The sequence below is a fragment of the Anolis sagrei genome, chromosome 2 (genome assembly GCF_037176765.1).
Source record: "Anolis sagrei isolate rAnoSag1 chromosome 2, rAnoSag1.mat, whole genome shotgun sequence".
In the NCBI taxonomy this organism is placed as follows: domain Eukaryota; kingdom Metazoa; phylum Chordata; class Lepidosauria; order Squamata; family Dactyloidae; genus Anolis; species Anolis sagrei.
The window spans coordinates 178,564,346-178,582,936 of NC_090022.1; the positions used below are offsets into that span (position 1 = coordinate 178,564,346).

At 42.2% G+C, this 18,591-nt stretch overlaps 1 protein-coding gene across 2 annotated transcripts in view; it reads right to left on the reverse strand.

Annotated features, from left to right (window-relative positions):
- Positions 1 to 1,952: 1,952 nt before the first annotated feature.
- OTUD5 (OTU deubiquitinase 5) overlaps positions 1,953 to 18,591 on the reverse strand; it is a 56,751-nt gene continuing 40,112 nt past the window's right edge. For both annotated transcript variants that reach the window (XM_060763135.2, XM_060763134.2), the window contains exons 3-9: positions 10,441 to 10,505; positions 9,815 to 9,971; positions 9,540 to 9,688; positions 7,633 to 7,818; positions 7,248 to 7,458; positions 5,691 to 5,804; positions 1,953 to 4,140 (exon numbers count right to left, since the gene is read on the reverse strand). In XM_060763135.2, the coding sequence (XP_060619118.2) occupies positions 4,019 to 4,140; positions 5,691 to 5,804; positions 7,248 to 7,458; positions 7,633 to 7,818; positions 9,540 to 9,688; positions 9,815 to 9,971; positions 10,441 to 10,505 (1,004 nt within the window). In that variant the 3' untranslated portion in view covers positions 1,953 to 4,018. The remainder of the gene's footprint in view (positions 4,141 to 5,690; positions 5,805 to 7,247; positions 7,459 to 7,632; positions 7,819 to 9,539; positions 9,689 to 9,814; positions 9,972 to 10,440; positions 10,506 to 18,591) is intronic.

An 18,591-nucleotide genomic window follows, 5' to 3' on the forward strand; every position in this document is an offset into this window, starting at 1 on the left:
AGAACCACTGATCTAGACACTATACTCCTATTGATGCAGGCCAAAATCCTTTTTTGCTGCTGCATCACATTGTTGGCTCATGTTTAACTTCTTGTCCATGAGAACCCCAAGCCACGTGTCCCCCATTCTGTATCTTTGCATTTTATTTTTTCTGCCTAAGTGGAGTATCTTGCATTTGTCCCTGTTGAACTTCATTTTGTTAGTTTTGGCCCATCTCTCAAATCTGTTAAGATTGTTTTGAATACTGCTCCTGTCCTCAAAGAGTATTGGCTATCCCTCCCAATTTGGTGTCACCTGCAAACTTGATGATCAATGCCTTCCAACCCTTCATCTAAGTCATTAATAAAGATGAACAGGATTCTTGTCTTATTCATCTTGTCTAAAGCAAGAGGATGAATCCTATGGCTGTCTAGCAGTCTGGAAATGTTACTTAAAAAGTAATTTGTTGGCCAACAGTTTCAATGACTTTATAACATGTTAATGTTACTTACAAGTGGGAACAGACTAGAAGAGTCAAGGTAGCAATGGATTGGTACATGCTCCTTTTCTGCTGACCTAGGCAGTGGTGCCATTGCAGACTAGGAAATCCAGAAATATAAAGCTTTTTTGGGATATACTCATGAAGATAATAATATGGATTACATTATTTTGAAAAGCAGTATGTCAGTCCTGGCTAGGCTTGGGGAGCACATCTTTACAGTAAAGACCTGGATCTTTGTCTTGGGGGTGCATTTGCACTGTAGAATTAATGCAGTTTGATTCCAGTTTAACTACCATGACTCAATGCTATGGAATCCTGGGAATTATAGTTTGGGAAGGCCTAAAACCTTATAAAAGTATATAACTTCCAGAATTCCATAGCAGAGTGATGTCAAATTGCATCAATTCTACAATATAATGCACCAGATCTTGCCCCACTCATAGAACTGGCATTTGCAAGGCAAATTTGGGGACAATGGAGTAAATAGCATGAGAAATTACTTGAGCCTGTGGCTTGATTACTATGAAATCTTTCCGACATCCAGCTGATTGCAATTATGGTCAAATTCTACTGGTAGGCAGTGAGGCAATTGCCTCATGTGGCAGGTCCTGCATGGGAAGCTCCATTCCTTCTTAAACCCATCTTCTGCTCAGTTAGATAGCAGGGTGACCTGTACCTCAGACCCTATTCTGAGCTCTCTATACAGGCTGGTACCTTGATGTGTTCATTCAGTGCTAAAGTATGGTTCAGCTATGATACATCTGACTGATATACATGGAACGAAAGCGGTATCATATTGTCCGTTGTTCCACATTACAAAGTAGTGGTCTGCTCTGATTGTATGATGGACTGGCCCTAAGACTGGCAGTACATTTTGCATTTTCCATAAAAAAAAATAGGCAGCTTAGAAGTTTAAGATGCCTATTAACTCGTCACAAAAATATGCATTGGTTCAATCTATCGTAAATGGGAGTTAGATGCCAACTCCAGACTGCCACATGGTGATTTCAAAACCAGTTTTCTTAGAGATCGAAGGGTAGAAATTCTAATGGTGGGTCACAGTAACCTTTGAAGCCATCCCAAGAAGAAAGTGGAGATAAGGTGACAAGACAGCAAGTGAAGAATGAGGTTCAGATCAAAGGACAGATCAACTAGATAGTGGGTATTTGTTTAGCTTACTCTAAATACATGAAGTCCTGTGTGCAAGGACATGGGTTTTCCAAATCTACCTTCAAGCACACAATCCATGAGCACCTCAGGTTTTTTTGCTTTAAACAAACTGACAGGACACAAGGCAGCAGAAATCCAAAAAGGCCAGGAGAATGAACCAGGGATCTGGTGGCCATCCCCCCCCCCCCAACATTCCTCAGTACCCTGTATTTTTTACAAACCCATTAGTACATTCCTAATTCATTTCAACCTCCTTTTGTAATTCCTTGAGATACAGCCAAAGGAACAGTTACCAGTGATGCTGAGTGTGCATATCCTTCCATTTAATGCATCTCAAAGTCAATTTGATTGCTTTACTAGATCAAAACAAAGTTGTATTTACATGATTTACTCTCCTTATACCATCCTTGCAGGAATCTGACTAACTGACCGTAAACCAGCACCTGGATGACATCAAGGGCAGAGGATCCCATAAAGCATTCGGTTATGAACAGATGAATACCAGAAGGTCAACTTTCATTCTCTTGGATGATCAAGGTCCATGATCCTTTGGCCATCCAGATGTATATGATTTTAACTTCTAGAAGACCCAGTTAGCAGGCCAATCATCTTGAGAGTTCATGCCCCAAGTATCTGAAGGACCAAGGCGCTTATGTGGAAGCAAGGAAAAAAACTATTGAAGTCCAGCTACTAGCGGTATAGTTTTTTGAAAACTAGAAAGCACCATCGACGTTACCTGTAAAGAAATGTGCTTAGATGGACTAAAAGTGCATCCCCATTGTTTTAGCTTGGTATTTTTCCTTTTGTTCACAGGAGTCAATCACCCATCTCACACATGAAAAGGGAAGGGAGGAACAGAGAGAAAGAAGTGAAAGCAGGAGGTCAACTCTCCTATACTTTATTATCAGGCACCAAATTTAACTTTTTTATCCAGTCGTCCATGGATCCAATTTATCTAAAGCAGCAGTCTATCTCCCTTCCGCCTTTTTAAGTTGCCTCTTTGAAGCCTCAGAAAGCAACAAAAGGAGGCAGGAACTCCAGAAAATCCCATTCACCCCATGGATTTGGGACTCAGGGTGAAGATGGAGGAGTGATTGAGCATGGTCTGCCATTACATGAAAGTGGAAGTCAGAAACGTGTTCAGCGCGAGGCTTGGAGAGCAAACATTGCCACTGTATGTGGGTTATAACTACAGCTGTAGTGAGGAAGACAAGCACCTGGGGGAAGGAAAGTTGCCAGATATTCTTTCTTTCTAGGGCGTACTGACCTTTAGTCCAGGACACAGGAAGATATATGTATGGCCCTGTTTCAACCTGCCCTTGCTGTGAGAAAGCCTGGCACCTTCCCCACTGCTGCCCTTGCAACTTCCATCTTTTGACTTTCTGAGTTCATTTGGTGACCAACACCTCCACAGCCTTCCACTACTAAGACCTGGCCTGCACCCGGGCAAGTAGGGACACCGGGTGGCCCCTCCCCTGCTGCTAGGCACAGGAAGAATCAAAGAGGCAGCAGCAGGAGAGACAAAGGAAGGCCAAGAACATCAGCAGCACCAGAGGGACCACGGTGCTGGACAAGCCACTGCAACCATGGAAATTGTGGCCCCTATCAGGGTGGTCAGGAGCAGTGAGTGAACACATGGGAAATTACACACAGATGGGAAGCAAAAAAGAAGAGGCATATAACTGCAGGGAGAATGAAGAGGCAGCCGTTCAGGTGGCCCCCCTGCACATATGAGGCAGAGTTGTTCTTCAGAGGTGATGGCGGATCGGTTCAATTGGTTACATGTTGAAGAGCCCTCTCCAACGGAAAGGCAGAAAACAATCGCCCACACTGTCAACCCCTCTCTCGTTGTCTAAAATGCTAGATCCCACCTTCTCACAGTGTATTAGGGGAAGAGGGAACCAAAAGCAGCTATGCCTCATTGCCCTCAATTCAACTTCAGTCCACTTTCCCTCATCCTCCATAAGCAAATTACAACATTTCTCCCTCCCCGTGGACACACATCCCAAGGTGGGGAGGGCTTACTTAGGACAAGATTCCTTTTTTTTAATAATGACAGAATGGCTGATGAAGGGGAAGCCCAGCATGCCCCAGCTTGTGCGTGTTCCAGCTCCTTTGCGAGGAGGTCCTGTCCCTCTCTTGCGGTCTCCCCCGACAAACCAAGGGGAGCGGGGGATTGGATGCAGAGAGTCTAAAGTGGAGGAGGAGCAAAAGGGGCAGCCCAAGGAGCACTGATCAGCAGCAGCGGAGGAGGAGGAAGAGGAGGAGGGAGAGGAGGGGAGGGGTCCCAGATAACGTTGTCATCCTTCCGGCCAAAAAACATGCACCTAAGGGTGTCAGGCGAACACAGGAGTCGCCAGCGAGTTATCAACTCTTGTCGGAGCCACTGTCTCTGTGCAGGGTGCTCTTCTTCATGCTTTCCAAGTACTCCTGTTGTGACACGGCCAGCACAGAAGCCAAGATTTCATCATCATCCCAGTCGCTCAAGCCTGCCAAAAGAGAAATAATGGAAATGCTTGAGGATGGGGCTACAGAGCAGGAATGCGGGAAAGAGGGAGCCATCCAAAAGTTATGAGATTCCAGCTTGCATCAGACCTCACAAGTACAGAAAATAGGGAAGAACTATAGAGGCTAGAGTCCATTCATTCTGGAAAGGCACAGTTATCCCCATCTCTGGTCTATAATGTCAACCCTTCTCTATCCTCATCCCTCCTATGCTCCCTTTACATGCTGGCACCTCATCATGCCCAGTCTACTGCCTTAGTTCCATGTTCTGCTAGGCTGTATCAACACAGAGCTATCTGCCCCAAAGCCCTTTCTACTGTATTTACTCAAGGATAATTTGCTACTGATGTGCACCTCAATTTTAAAAAGTGTGCATTACAACAACAAAAAAAGGATTTGCTTTTGAATGTAATGCAAGGCAGTTGCGGCTGCAAAAAGCTGGTGGGAAGCCATGACCTCCAAATATAGTATGAAGCAACAATGACTTTTCATCAGGTCAAGGTTGGCAAATTCAAATACACAATGAAATACAAGTTTGCCAGCCTTTTCACAGCACCTGCCAGTTCACATTACATTTGGAGGGGCGTATCTTCCCACCAGCCTTTTTGTGGCCACTCTCTTTCCTCCAGCCCCAGGCAAGATATCTTGCCTCACAGCCACTTCATGTGCCCTGGGACAACACTTTCTAGATTGTCCAGCCTAGGCAATAAGGCAGCCCTTCCTCAGGCCTTCACTTTCAGAAGCATTGAAGCAGTGCTATCAAATCTCAATTTTGACAATGGAATTTAACACAAAAATGTGTGCATTAGACTCAATAATACAGCTCCATTCACATAAGTTACCTCAGCATTTACACCAAGATCTCAAAATGTACCAATAAATCAAAACAAGTTTTGACTCGGCTTTAGACAGACTAAATCCAAAGCTCCTAATTTTCCAGTTCCAGAACATATAGAAAAAGTTTATCTTCCCCTACTTGAGAATGTTTAATTTTACATAACGTAATACATAATTAGTAGAAATAACTTTAGGGCTCAAAGCACTACGACCCACAATTTCTACATTTTGTAATGCTTTATTTTCTTTTACACTGTGCCATAACATCCATCCATTACCTGCAGCCAGAAGCAAATTAGGAAAAGTATGACATCTCATAAGAAGCTATAGCATTCATCTTCCTCCAAAACTGTTGTTGGAAGTTACCTCCACGTATGAAAGTCAATTTATTCCTACGAATTCAACACAAAGGACAGAGAAATTCGCAATCACGCCGTATTGCAGTGTGCTACCAACAATGGAATTCAATTATTTATCCAAAATTGTAACAGCAAAGACAAGTTTCTAGTCCACATGATGGAAGGGAAAAAGTATGTAAATGTTAGCTCACTTTGAACTTAACTACTAAATGTAAGATTCTGTAAGAGAAAAACATGGAAATCCTCTGGTTATAATCTGGGTTATCATTTTTTTAACAGCTGAAAGGATAGAACCAGTTCCCTGTGATGTCCTGACTGCCTATCAGGAGGGTACTTACCGAACGCTGTGGGTGACATCTGTTGCATTATTGCCCGGCATTCCAGGGCTGGATACAACGACACTAAGGGAGGGGTTGCTCGGCCACTGCCTGCAGAAAGCTGGCTGCTTGTTCCTGTGCAGGTGAGGGAAGACAGGGTGGAATATTCAGCTATGCCAGAGTAAGTGCTGGTTAATTTACATTCTACTCCTCATCAGAGGCCACCAACAGTGTTATAACTGGGTTCTCTTTTGTTTTTTAAAGGGACCCCAGGAGATCTTCAAGGACAAAAATCAGGATGCCTTTTAGCTGCAACAAAGGCAGATAATACCTTTCAAATGATTACAATATGAAACAGTCAAAATATTGGGTTATTGAGGATGGAGGTGAGATCTACATGAAGATTCAAATTCATATTTGCAGCAAGGAGATTTTTAAACCAGCACTGTGAGTATGCATTATGGAAATGGTTTCTGCTTGCTTGGCTTATTCTCTGTAGTGCATGTGCTAGGAAACAGGACTGGGCAACATGTGGCTCTTCAGATGCTTTTGGACTGCAGTTCCCTTCAGATCAGGTCAGTGTAGTCAATGGCAAGGGATGTTGAGCACTGGAGTCAAGAATTATCTGAAGAGCAACACAGACCACGCCTTCTCTTCATTTTTTTTCAGGCAGTAAAATATGTGGAGGTGCTCAAGCAGGAAAACAGCCTTCATAGGAAAGCCTGTCTGAAAAAAAAATCCCTTCTGATTTTAACTTTTCCTCAAACTCTGAAATTTTTTGTTTTTTTGCATACAAGCATTTTGAGCATACAAGTATACAGGGTTTATTTAAAGCTTTGAGGCAAAGTGTACTTTACAGCTAGATCCCTTGTTTGAAAGGGGCTTTATTTCTAGCTTTTGCGCAGAGTTATAATGTACTGTTACTTTATCATCTTCTGTTACATTCTCAAGTCCTGAATTAAAATTTTCTTTTGTTTGTTTGTAACACTTCAGGTAAACCATTCCATCACAACAGGAAAGGTGGTTGAGACACCTGTAAAGGTAAGACTCAGTTTCTTGTACCTGCTCCCTGTCAGATACTAGATTATATTCTCCAGCCTGTAGTTCCTTATTGGCTATTGAAAATGACTACAAAGATGCAACCCTTAAGAAAGCCTGCAATGCTGCATAATAGTAATGGCACCTATAGCGCTTCTACTATATCTTCCAACAACAAAAAGAAAGGCTCAACCTTCATAGAATTATCACTGGGCCAAAACAGAACACAATTTCTGTATTCCTGCTGCACAGGCATACAAATTCAGATAGAGAATCTCCTTGTTCTCTAGATAGGAAACTGACAAACTGCATGGCTGTTTCCTGACAATGTGGGCCACCAGAATAGGCATCAACACACCCATGATGGTTTACAAGTGTACTGTGTGCTGATGCTTGGAAATGGGTATGGCATGGCTTGAATCCAATCCATCTTCTAGCTCTTTCCCTGTGGCACAGTACCCCCGAATCCCTTGGCACGGTGGAGGCCATTCCCCAAAGAGGAAACCTGGTGCTCCCTGCCCTGACCCACATGGCACTCACCAGGAGCACATGGCGAGGGGGGTTTGGTAAGTGCAAGAGCTGCTGTGCTTCCAGGGGAAGGCGGTTTGGCAGCATTCAGCTCATTGTGCAGGTCGGGGTGCTCTGGGGAAGATGCTGAACTGCGCTGACGCGGAGAGCGGCCACTCCATTCTTCCAAACCGCTGGCTGCGGCCGCCGTGGCAGAGCTACAAGTAGCACTGGCTTTTCGGGGCTGTGGGGAGAAGAAAATGGGGATGCCACTCAGGGCTACAGAGGGGCTACTTCACCCTCCCTGAATCGGTCTGGCATGTGAGCCAGTTCCTAGTGGACAGAAGAGACACTCAGCCTCTACTGATCCCTAAGATATTGCCCTCATTCCCCTTCTGTCTGAGGGTTCCAGCCAAACCTGTCTGGCCTGCTTTTCCTGGTCGCGTAGCCACTGTAAATAGGACTCCCTGGCAACCTGTTCTTCAATGGCTTCGTTGGTTGCTTCCCAGTCCGTTGCCCGTTTCTTATCTTCCAGCATCTGCTGCTCAATCCACGACTCTTCTGACGTCTTGATTGCATTCTTCATCAAGGACTGCTCTGCATACTGTAAGAAACAGGGGAGATTCAACACACACATGGAAGCCTCTCACCCACTACTCAAGCCCTCAACTCACTAGCCAAGACTCATTTTTAAAAGATTAGCTCCCTTTCTCCAAATGAGGATAGAGAGAAAGAGAGAGAGAGAGGGGCTGGCCCTGTCAGCCATGAGTACAACATAATGCTAATGTGTAAGTTGGAGAAGGAGCAATGCCTGCACTGTGGCTATCTAAACAACACACATGTATTCTCTTTCTCCTTTGAGAGAATGGAAGGAGCAGGATTCATTTACTGTAAATGTGTTGTGGTATCACCACTGCACAAAGGGCAGCTAGAGAAGTTAAGCTGGATAATCACATCTGGAATAGAGGGTGGCACCATATGACTGGCAGACAATTATTCACCACTCTGGCCATATTCTCCTGTCTCCACCACAGGGAACCTCTTCTGTATGGTTCTGAACTACCCTAATCCTATCAGCTCAGTATTGCTGATGGTGAATTGTGGGGGCTGCAGTTCAAAAACCACATGAAGAGACACAGTGGCTCACCCCTGTTCTAACTAACAGGCAGGTTGGTTAATTCCTAGGCCATTCCTCAAGACCATGCTGGAAAGAAGGGGATATTTCTGAAGAATTGTAAGATGTAAATGTTTTATTTAAAAAAATATTACTACCCACAAGCAACTATTCTAGGGAATGCATAGTAGACTGCATTTTGGTGCATATCTTTCAGCAAATCTAGCTTCTCCCTGCCCCTCTTCTATCAAAATTCCTCTTGCCATCTTTCATCTCTCCAAACAACTTTTATCCTGTCAGGACAGCTACCACGAGCTGGGGATGGGAGAGGGAAATATTGATACCCCCAGTCTCTTAGAATAATAGAATCATAGAATCAAAGAGTTGGAAGAGACCTCATGGGCCATCCAGTCCAACCCCCTGCCAAGAAGCAGGAATATTGCATTCAAATCACCCCTGACAGATGGCCATCCAGCCTCTGTTTAAAAGCTTCCAAAGAAGGAGCCTCCACCACACTCCAGGGCAGAGAGTTCCACTGCTGAACGGCTCTCACAGTCAGGAAGTTCTTCCTAATGGAATCTCTTCTCTTGTAGTTTGAAGCCACTGTTCCACGTCCTAGTCTCCAAGGAAGCAGAAAACAAGCTTGCTCCCTCCTTCCTGTGGCTTCCTCTCACATATTTATACATGGCTATCATATCCCCTCTCAGCCTTCTCTTCTTCAGGCTAAACATGCCCAGTTCCTTAAGCCGCTCCTCATAGGGCTTGTTCTCCAGACCCTTGATCATTTTAGTCGCCCTCCTCTTGACACATTCCAGCTTGTCAATATCTCTTTTAATTGTGGTGCCCAGAATTGGACACAATATTCCAGGTGTGATCTAACCAAAGCGGAATAGAGGGGTAGCATTACTTCCCTAGATCTAGACACTATGCTCCTATTGATGCAGGCCAAAATCCCATTGGCTTTTTTTGCCTCCACATCACATTGTTGGTAATGTTTAACTTGTTGTCCACGAGGACGCCAAGATCTTTTTCACACGTACTGCTCTCAAGCCAGGTGTCCCCCATTGTGTATCTTAGCATTTCGTTTTTTCTGCCTAGGTGGAGTATCTTGCATTTGTCCCTGTTGAACTTCATTTTGTTAGTTTTAGTCTTGCTCAGACTAAAAAAAGTATCTTGTCCCATTTCACACATTCTTCCCACAAAAGGCTCACCCCTGGCTTGAAGGAGGGCAATCCCAGCCCCACGCCAATGGTAGCTTTGTTGGGGTTCACCACCGAGTTGTAATGGATGTTGCGGTGGTAGCTCACTCGGATGGGTTCATCCTCGTTCTGATGAATGCCGTGGAAAGTGTTAATGGGCTCTGGAAAAGAGAAAAAAAAGCCAGGTGAAAGAGAGGTGGGTCACAGAGAAGCTGGTTTATTAAGTGCTCTTGATACAATCAGAGAGAGGTAGATAAGAGGAAAGCAAAACTGGAGCTTGAGTGTACCTGTGCCATACTGGTAAACCTCCACAGGTCGATTGTACATCTCCGCCATAGCCTGCATCTCAATATGGTTGCCATGGCAGTTGTTTTTCCGCTTCCGATTGATGTACGTGGTGAAATCTTCGGTCACATAATTGGAGAAGTAATCGGCATTCTTCATCTATAACATGGAAGGACTTCAAGATCAGGTGGAGAAAGGCTTCAACATGGAGCAACAAGAAGAGGAAAGGGCTGCTCTGTAGCTAGGACAATGGGACAGGTTCACTCTGGGGCTACATGATCTCAAAAGGCTATGACTAACCAAACTCCTTTCAGAACAATTCCCCAAGTGTTCTATAAGCTGATTTTTTTTTAAAAAGAGATAGTTTAGCATGGAGATTTGCTCTGGCCTCCTCTAAACCTTTTTTTGCAGTTTGAGGGCTAAAAAGACTTGCAGAGCTCCAAATGAGTAGGACACAGGATGACTTTAGGACAGGACAGGGGTGCTTTTAGTTTAGAAGGAACCTCTAGATAAGTAACTCTTCATTAACTGGCAATGTTCACAGAACATTAAATCCTAGTTCTGGACACCAGATTTAGAGGGTGTAATAGAAGAATCATCTTGAAGACAGCCTTCCCCTTGCACTCACCAAATAATCCATACAATGCTTCCGGACCACTTCATGCATGTCCTGGTCACCGTATACTTGGTCAGCTGCAACAAGAAAGTGGAAGATTATCATTGACCTCATACAATGATTGTTTGTCCCAAATTATTCTCATTTCTCATACACCTACTTTGCACCTATAAGTGGTCCATTCTAGCAAATTACACGTGCAACAGGGCCATTTCATTGGCTCCATGGAAATACCAATGTTCTCATCACTGAAGTATTTTTTACTGCAATTCACTGTAAGAAATACCATTTTAAGAACTACTGCTGAAGTTTGCTTTTTCCTCTTCATTCCTTTTTTATTTTGTATTATAACTTTAAGATTACAAGCAGTGGCCAAAGGATATTTTGTTTTTATTAATCACATATAAGTCATATTTGAGGCTTCCTACTAAGAGAGTAGGATGAAACCCTTCCAACAAATATATTTCATAGCTGAAGACACACAGGAATTTGCAGCCATATCACAGCTCAATCTAGATAGATTTCCTTTTTTTAAAAAAAGCCACATTCTTATCTAAACAACACTAGGAGGGAAATTCCATCCAAACTCTACTATTAAACTCCATAGAATGCTATACAAGCCATGCTTTGGGTTATTTCCTTGCACAGACCAAAAAAATCAAGTGGACACCACTCGGAAGATACGACAGAATTTGGTGGTGTATTTAATTGTAAGTACCATCACTCACAACACCAGGTATTGTAGTTGAGCATATATACAGCATGCCATGTCAGGAAATTCTTTTGCTAAATCGATAATGAAGCCTTTTCCATTAGCCCTAAACCTAAGATAGCAAGTAACGCTTGGCTTCCATGACTCAAATACTCAACTTGGCTGTGAGTACACTGATTCCACCTGGCATCTGGGGGATGAGAGTAATCATGTATTTGAAATTAGAAATGACTGTTTTCCTAGCAGGATAAATTGGTCAGCAGTAAGGGGCAAGAATCATATCCTTATAGCATCCACTTTTATCCTGTAAGCCCTGTCTGTAATACATCTTCACGCTACCTGTAGCTCACTCATTCTTGAACCATGAGGATCAGCTCTCTGGCCACACAAGTCATCCATTTCAAAAGAAAAAAAATCTTTAAGTTTAGTTCATCCAAGGAGCTGGTTTGCAGCTGGGAAGGCTGTGAAACTTTTAGAAAAATCAAGACTTTTCTAGAGTTTCCCTTGCACTTTCAGGGTGTATCTGGGGCTACCACCTGCAATACCCCTCCCCATTGCTGCTTTCTGCTTACAGTTCACAGGTTGGTTCATACAAACATTTGTTGAGTAATCTAACATTTAAAATATATAGCCCTGATTTCATTATGTGTCAACTCAGCCACAACAAGGCACAAGCGAAACTGATCAGAGCCTGCACTGAAACTGACAGATGTGCTGAAATGAAAGATCTGACAGGCTTCTCACTATCCAAGAAAGTATTTGCAGATGTGCAACTTTGTCCAGGGGCAAGCGAGGCAAAAGGCAAACTGTGGAAGAGCCACAGAATGACAGAGCAGAAGCAAACTGTTAGGAAGCTGGCTACCTGGAAGGCATGCTGGCACAAGAGTGAGCCCAGTCAATTGATAAAGTCTGACAGAGAAAAATCCCAGGTTCTTTTGACTTACTCACATGCTCGTATGTGTAAATGATGTTGTAACCCAATCAAGAATATACACTACCACAGAACTCACAATCACAAACTTTGAACTGAGACCCAAAAATGTATTCATTGTAAGGCCAATGATTCTCAACTTTTGGTCCTCCAGGTGTTTTAGACTTCAGCTCCCTGAAGTCCCGGTTGTTAGGAATTGTGGGAGCTGAAGTCCAAAACATTTGGAAGACCAAAGGTTGGGAACCACTGCAGTAAGGTGTAAACTAAGAGTTGATAAGTTCCACACATCTGGAGGCCACTCTCTCTATGTGAACTGCACTGGATCACACTGCTCTCAAAATCAAAATTGTCAATAAGTCCATTTCTATTGTGGGGGTTGCTCTAAAGGAAAACTTTTTGTTGGCTGTGTTCCTTCAAATCATTTCCAACCAAATTTGATCATAAGGCAAACCTTGGAAGGATTCATTCAGAAAGGATTTGCTGAAAGAGTATGACATATCCAAGGTTGCTCAGTGGTTTCCATGGCAGAGCAGATTCAAACACTGATCTCCAGTTGTAACAAATGAAAAAACGACTGCACCTGGCTGGCCTAAACGAACTGAAACATCAAATTTTGCTTGGTCTAGGTTTAACTGTACAGAATATATGATACAAAGGTAGTCGAATCAAATAATAATAATAAACTTTATTTATACCCCGCCACCATCTCCCCAACGGGGACTCGGGGCGGCTTACATGAGGCCAAGCCCATACAACAAATTACAATAAAATAAGATACAAGTTACAATAAAATACACAACATTGCAGAAAAATACAGAGCATATAACTACAATAAACAAAAAAAGCAGTAAACCAAACATAATGACAGTGAGCGGGCCGCATGTACATAAAATGATTTAAAAACTCAGGGTGAGAGAAAGGAACAGAATTATAATAAAGGAGAAAAAGAGTAAACCAAACCATCCAATAGATGTGTGAGGTCAAATACTGTCAAGGGACCCAAGGCCAGAGTGGTTGAAAAACCTCTACTTGGAAAGATTTGGAATGACTTAAGGAAGGCATCCTCAAACTGAAGCCCTCCAAGTTGTTTGCACCTCCAGCTCCCATAATTCCTGATCGTTGAAAAAGCTGCCTTGGGCTTCTGAGAGTTGGGAGGCCCAAACAGCTGGAGGGCCGCACTTTGGGGATGCCTGGCATAAGATTAAGAAACCAGATAGGCAGGTTTGGGGTCAAAATTATTTGATATCATAAGCTGAGTATTATTGATAACCTGAGATGCATTCCACAGAGATTGGAAAGGCTAGTACCATCTCAGGGGAGTACTCACTCCTGGTCCCCACTGCAATTTCCCCTCCCAAATATTAAAAGGGACAGAAGTGGCATTGTGGTGGAGAAAGCAGAGAGGGGATGTCAATACTTAATTCTGGTTCTCCCAGGACAGATAAGCTCTTGCTTTTTGCAACTCTACTTAATAGAAGGACATGGCTCCTTTTTGATAAAAGTTAAAGTACAGTACATTACACAAACCTTCTGATAAATCAACCCAGGTTTTGGGGGTTGGTTTCTTTACTAAAATGTCTAGACTTATACAGTAATAATAAACATGGCAGGAAACACATTACACACTTAATAACAAAGACAGTTTCCACAGTCATGTCTTGGGGATTCCAATGGAACAGAGTATGAAGAGCACGGTGATCAACATAGTTGAATTAATAATAATAATAATAATAATAATAATAATAATAATCTTTATTTGTATTCCGCTGTATCTCCCCAAAGGGACTCAGGGTGGATTCCAAACATAAAAGGCAAATATTCAATGCCCGAATACAACAACAATATATCCATACTAACAAAATTTATATAACCCAACATATAAATATGAATTATAACTTAACAAACTAAAATTAAATAAAAGCACAGCCTGTTGTAACAGACAAAACATTTGAGCCACATGTGTCACAGGATTGTACCCTGCAGGGAACACACAAGTGTTTTTCTAACATGCCAAAGGCTGGTGTAATATTTGTGCCTGTTGTCTTCTTTTCTGGAAATTTACCACAGGAAGCAAATGATGGTTTGTGGATCAGCACTAAGCCACAGGTCACCACTGTAAACAGTATTAACCTACATTTCCCAAGAACTTGCCAAGAATATAGGTGACTGTGTTCAATCAACAAGGACACTGGGGAATGGGATGAAGAGAAGAAAGGAGGCTAGCACACCAGTCTGCAGTTACTGCATTTTAAGCAATGATATTCATTCTATACTGTAGAACTAATGGGAAATGAGTCCCAAGGGAGGGAGAGAAAGAATACAAGTGTGTATAAAGGTGATGCCAGGCAGGAAAGAAGAAGAAGAGGCCTGTGACAGACACACAAAAACAGTCACACTAAACCACCAAACTAATTCAAGAGACATGGTGTGAGCAGAACATAAGTGAGGCAGCGGGCATCAAATAAACTAAGGAGGGGAAAGAACCCTGTAGCTCTTACAGGAGGTCTGGGCACCAGAAGCTTGGAGATAGAGCTTGAACAAGTTCCTTGTCTCTGAAGATGCTGGCCACAGATGCAGGCAAAACATCAGGAGAGAAAGCTACTGGAACATAGTCATACAGCCCAAAAACTCACAGCAACCCAGTGATTCCGGCCATGAAACTCTTCAACAACACAGTTCCTTTTCTCATCAGCTCTTTTAATCCCCATATCCAGCACAGAGGCAGATGTTATTGTTCAAAAAGGAATTTTCTCCAGCAGTGGAAATGGAAGATCTAGGAAGACAAGGCATTAATTTCTTTCTTCCTCCAGTCTTGATTGGCTATGGGTGGCAGTTCAGCTTTGTCTTAAGGAGCCAGAAGTGTTTACATCATCTCTCCTACAAGCAAACTTTGAAAGAGTCACAAAAACCATGAACAGAGAGTTCACAAGTAGGGAGATGCATCAGAATATAAAATCTCCCAAAGCAAAGACATGTGGCTAGTGAGCCATAACAACATGAACTATGTCAATCCATGGATACCAGTCTACTGGTCTACAAACCAGCACACAGTCCAGGAGAGTTTCCAGGAAAGCAAGAAACAACTGGAGTCTGGAACTCTAGAAAACAATACTACTGGTCCCTCGCTTCACTTAGTTTAAGTAACACTTAACTATCAAATAATTCAGCCAGGTGATCGTAAAGCAAAAATCCTTGTTTTACATACTCTTTCTCAAATAATTCCTGATTTTTTAAAAAATGGAAGTACGACACATTCAGAAGCCTGCAGTCAGGAGAAGATATCTTCCCACCAGCACCTTTTGGCACACAAATTCCATTTCCATTCAGTTGTGATCTGCAAATGGCAGGATCCAATTTTCCCAGGGAGGGTGGGGAGAACCCAAATATGAGGGTGGAGAAAATCCCAATATGAATTACAAAAATAGTAGCCTGGGGCAATCATGGCATGCAGAAGTAAGAAAGAAAAAGAACAGTAAGAGTGGCACAGAGGAAGAGGAAGAAGCATGGGGATCCCCAGGGTCATAAATCAAATTTAGAGAGATTGTTTTCCAAAGAGTGTTATGCCAGTAATATGACCTTACTAAAACAACGGATGGGGTAGTGATAAAAAAAGTATGAATGATTAATCCCCCTTCCCTATCAACAGTCCCACATTTTAGTGATGAGACACATGATCTCAATGTGTCCTATAGTCAATGTCTTCTCTTACACCCTAAAGCAGCAGCTGTGAAGCAAGGCCGAGACTGACGCGGGTCAACAGCTTTTTTGGCGGGCTTGTGCAGTGCATCACGGGAGCAGGTGACTCATCTCTAACATCCATGTAAACAAGGATGTGGTTTCCGCTGAGGGGAAGTAAAGGCAATAGTTCCAGCAAGTCACATGATGCCTGGGCTTTTCTCCGAAACTTGTGTGTTGTGGTCACCAGTCCAAACCCCGGATTATGTTGATAATTTGTGTGTGTGCACGCAAGTGTGAACAGACACACAAATGGAAACCACACAAATAGAAACCATAGCCGCTCCTCCTCCCCCCAAAAATGTTTATGGGCTGTGGATTAAGAGAAGGAGTTATAGATGAGAGGTTAGAGGGAGAGTTGAGTGCTACAACCTCCACTATATTCTAGGCCAACCAACAGTTCTGAGAATAGAAACAGATGAAGACAGAGCTTCGAAGCACCCCAGATTCATGTTATTTTGCAGCTCATGATTTCTAAGAATACCAATGGAGGTCATTCATGTTTTGACATAAGCTTGTGTATTTGGTAGCATTACAGAATTAACCCTACCACACACTGTCTGAAACCAGCAATATTCAGCAGTGTAAGGTGATGGAACAATAACTGTGGGCAACCAAGGTAGCCCCCTAATCCAGTTTTTTTTAAAGGAGTTAAACATGTTCCAGAAAAAAACCACAACAGAATGACTTCCTTTCATTTATCTTTCATTTCAAAACTGCTGAAATTCATAGAATTACAGAGGAATCGCCCCACCAGTATGATTAATAGCTGGCAGAGAAATATTAGCAATGTTCTTTAAACCTTTCTGTTCAGAGTTCAAAACCCTGTGGCTCTTCCAAAAAGCTCCAAATCCTATGGTGCACACAGCCTACCCGCTGCTTTTTTCCTTGCCATGTCAAACAAAGTCAGAGCTTCATAAAGCCAACTAATCTTCATTAGATGGTTAAACATGGCCAGCCACTGGCTTTTCTGTATCCCATGTTGGTATTTTGCTAATCAATGCGTAGTCACCTAACTGCCATCTGCTGATGAATGCGATGCCATGGCCCAGCAACGTCACAATGAGCCCAAGAGATCTAGGTAATTGCACTCCATCAATCAGGGGAACTGAGTAGCTAGGTCAAGAGATTTTAAAGGATGGCTCACTTCAGCAGAGCCAGTCTTCAGAAACAGTTAGCCTCTGCAGGAGAGACACTGTTACGGTCACTCTTCTAATGTCTGGTGTTTGGTGGTGAATGCAATTCTCAGTTATAAGTCCTTAGCTGCATCATCAATGTCCAACTAAGAAAAAAACTTCTGGGGAGAAAAAAAATTGTAAGTGCTAGTGGTGGGAACCAAAGCTGTGGAGTCAAGAGTTATCTGAAATGTACCAACTCCAATTGAGAATGCCTTGGACCGCCAGAAGATCCAACCAGTCCATACTTCAGGAAATAAAGCTCGACTGCTCATTGGAGGGAAGGATAGTAGAGGCAAAGATGAAGTACTTTGTCCATATCATGAAAAGACGGGAAAGCTTAGAGAAGACAATTATGCTGGGGAAAATGGAAGGAAAAAGGAAGAGGGGCTGACCAAGGGCAAGATGGATGGATGGCATCCTTGAAGTGACTGGATTGACCTTGAAGGAGCTGGGGGTGGTGACGGCCGACAGGGAGCTCTGGCGTGGGCTAGTCCATGAAATCACAAAGAGTCAGAGACGATGGAATGAATGAACAACAAACCAACTCCAAATAAGAACCCAGGTATCTTTTCACTGAAATGCTTGGGATTACAAGTATTTTAGATCTTTTAACAATCCCCACCCCCATTTTGGAATACCTGAGTCTAAACACAAAATTCATTTATATTTCTTATACACATAGCCTGAAGGTAATTTTATACAGTATTTTAATATCATGTTGTGCATGAAACAAAGTTTGGGTATACAACATCAGAAAACAAAGATGTCACTATCATAGCTATCTAAAACTATTCATGGTTGATAATATCATTTTATATTTACGTTTTATTGTTTGAAAATCATTAAGAGTCTAACTTTCTGCATATTTACTTTCACGGAAATTCAGGAAATGTCTCATGTCCATAAATCTTAATCAAATAGTATATTTTTTCAATTGCAAGTTGCCATTGATTGTAAGATTGTAAAATGGATCTTAATTTCAGTGCAACTACCGCAAACAAAAGTTCATAAGTTATTCTATGTGATGTATTTAATAATTTTAATGTTTTATCAGGGGAGGGTCAATTGTGATGTTTTATACTTTTTTTTATCAATGGCATTGAATTGTTGCCAACACTGTGAACCGTCCTGAGTCCCCTTTGGGATTGAGAAAGATGGTATATAAATACCGCAAATAAATAAATGCCGTAAATATACCTGTGGTTCCAAGATGGTATATAAATACCGCAAATTTATATACTGTTGAGAAGGACGGTATATAAATACCACAAATAAATAAATACCGTAAATATACCTGTGGTTCCAAGACAGTATATAAATACCGCAAATTTATATACTATTGAAAAGGACGGTATATAAATACCACAAATAAATAAATACCGTAATTATACCTGTGGTTCCAAGACGGTATATAAATACCGCAAATTTATATACTATTGAAAAGGACAGTATATAAATACTGCAAATAAATAAATACCGTAAATATACCTGTGGTTCCAAGACACACACTATTTTTTTAGAAAAATTTATCTAGGAAAAAAGTGAGTCTCAAAATTGAAGAAATACAACAAATCTATCAATCTAAGTAGCCTGATAATTAACATGGT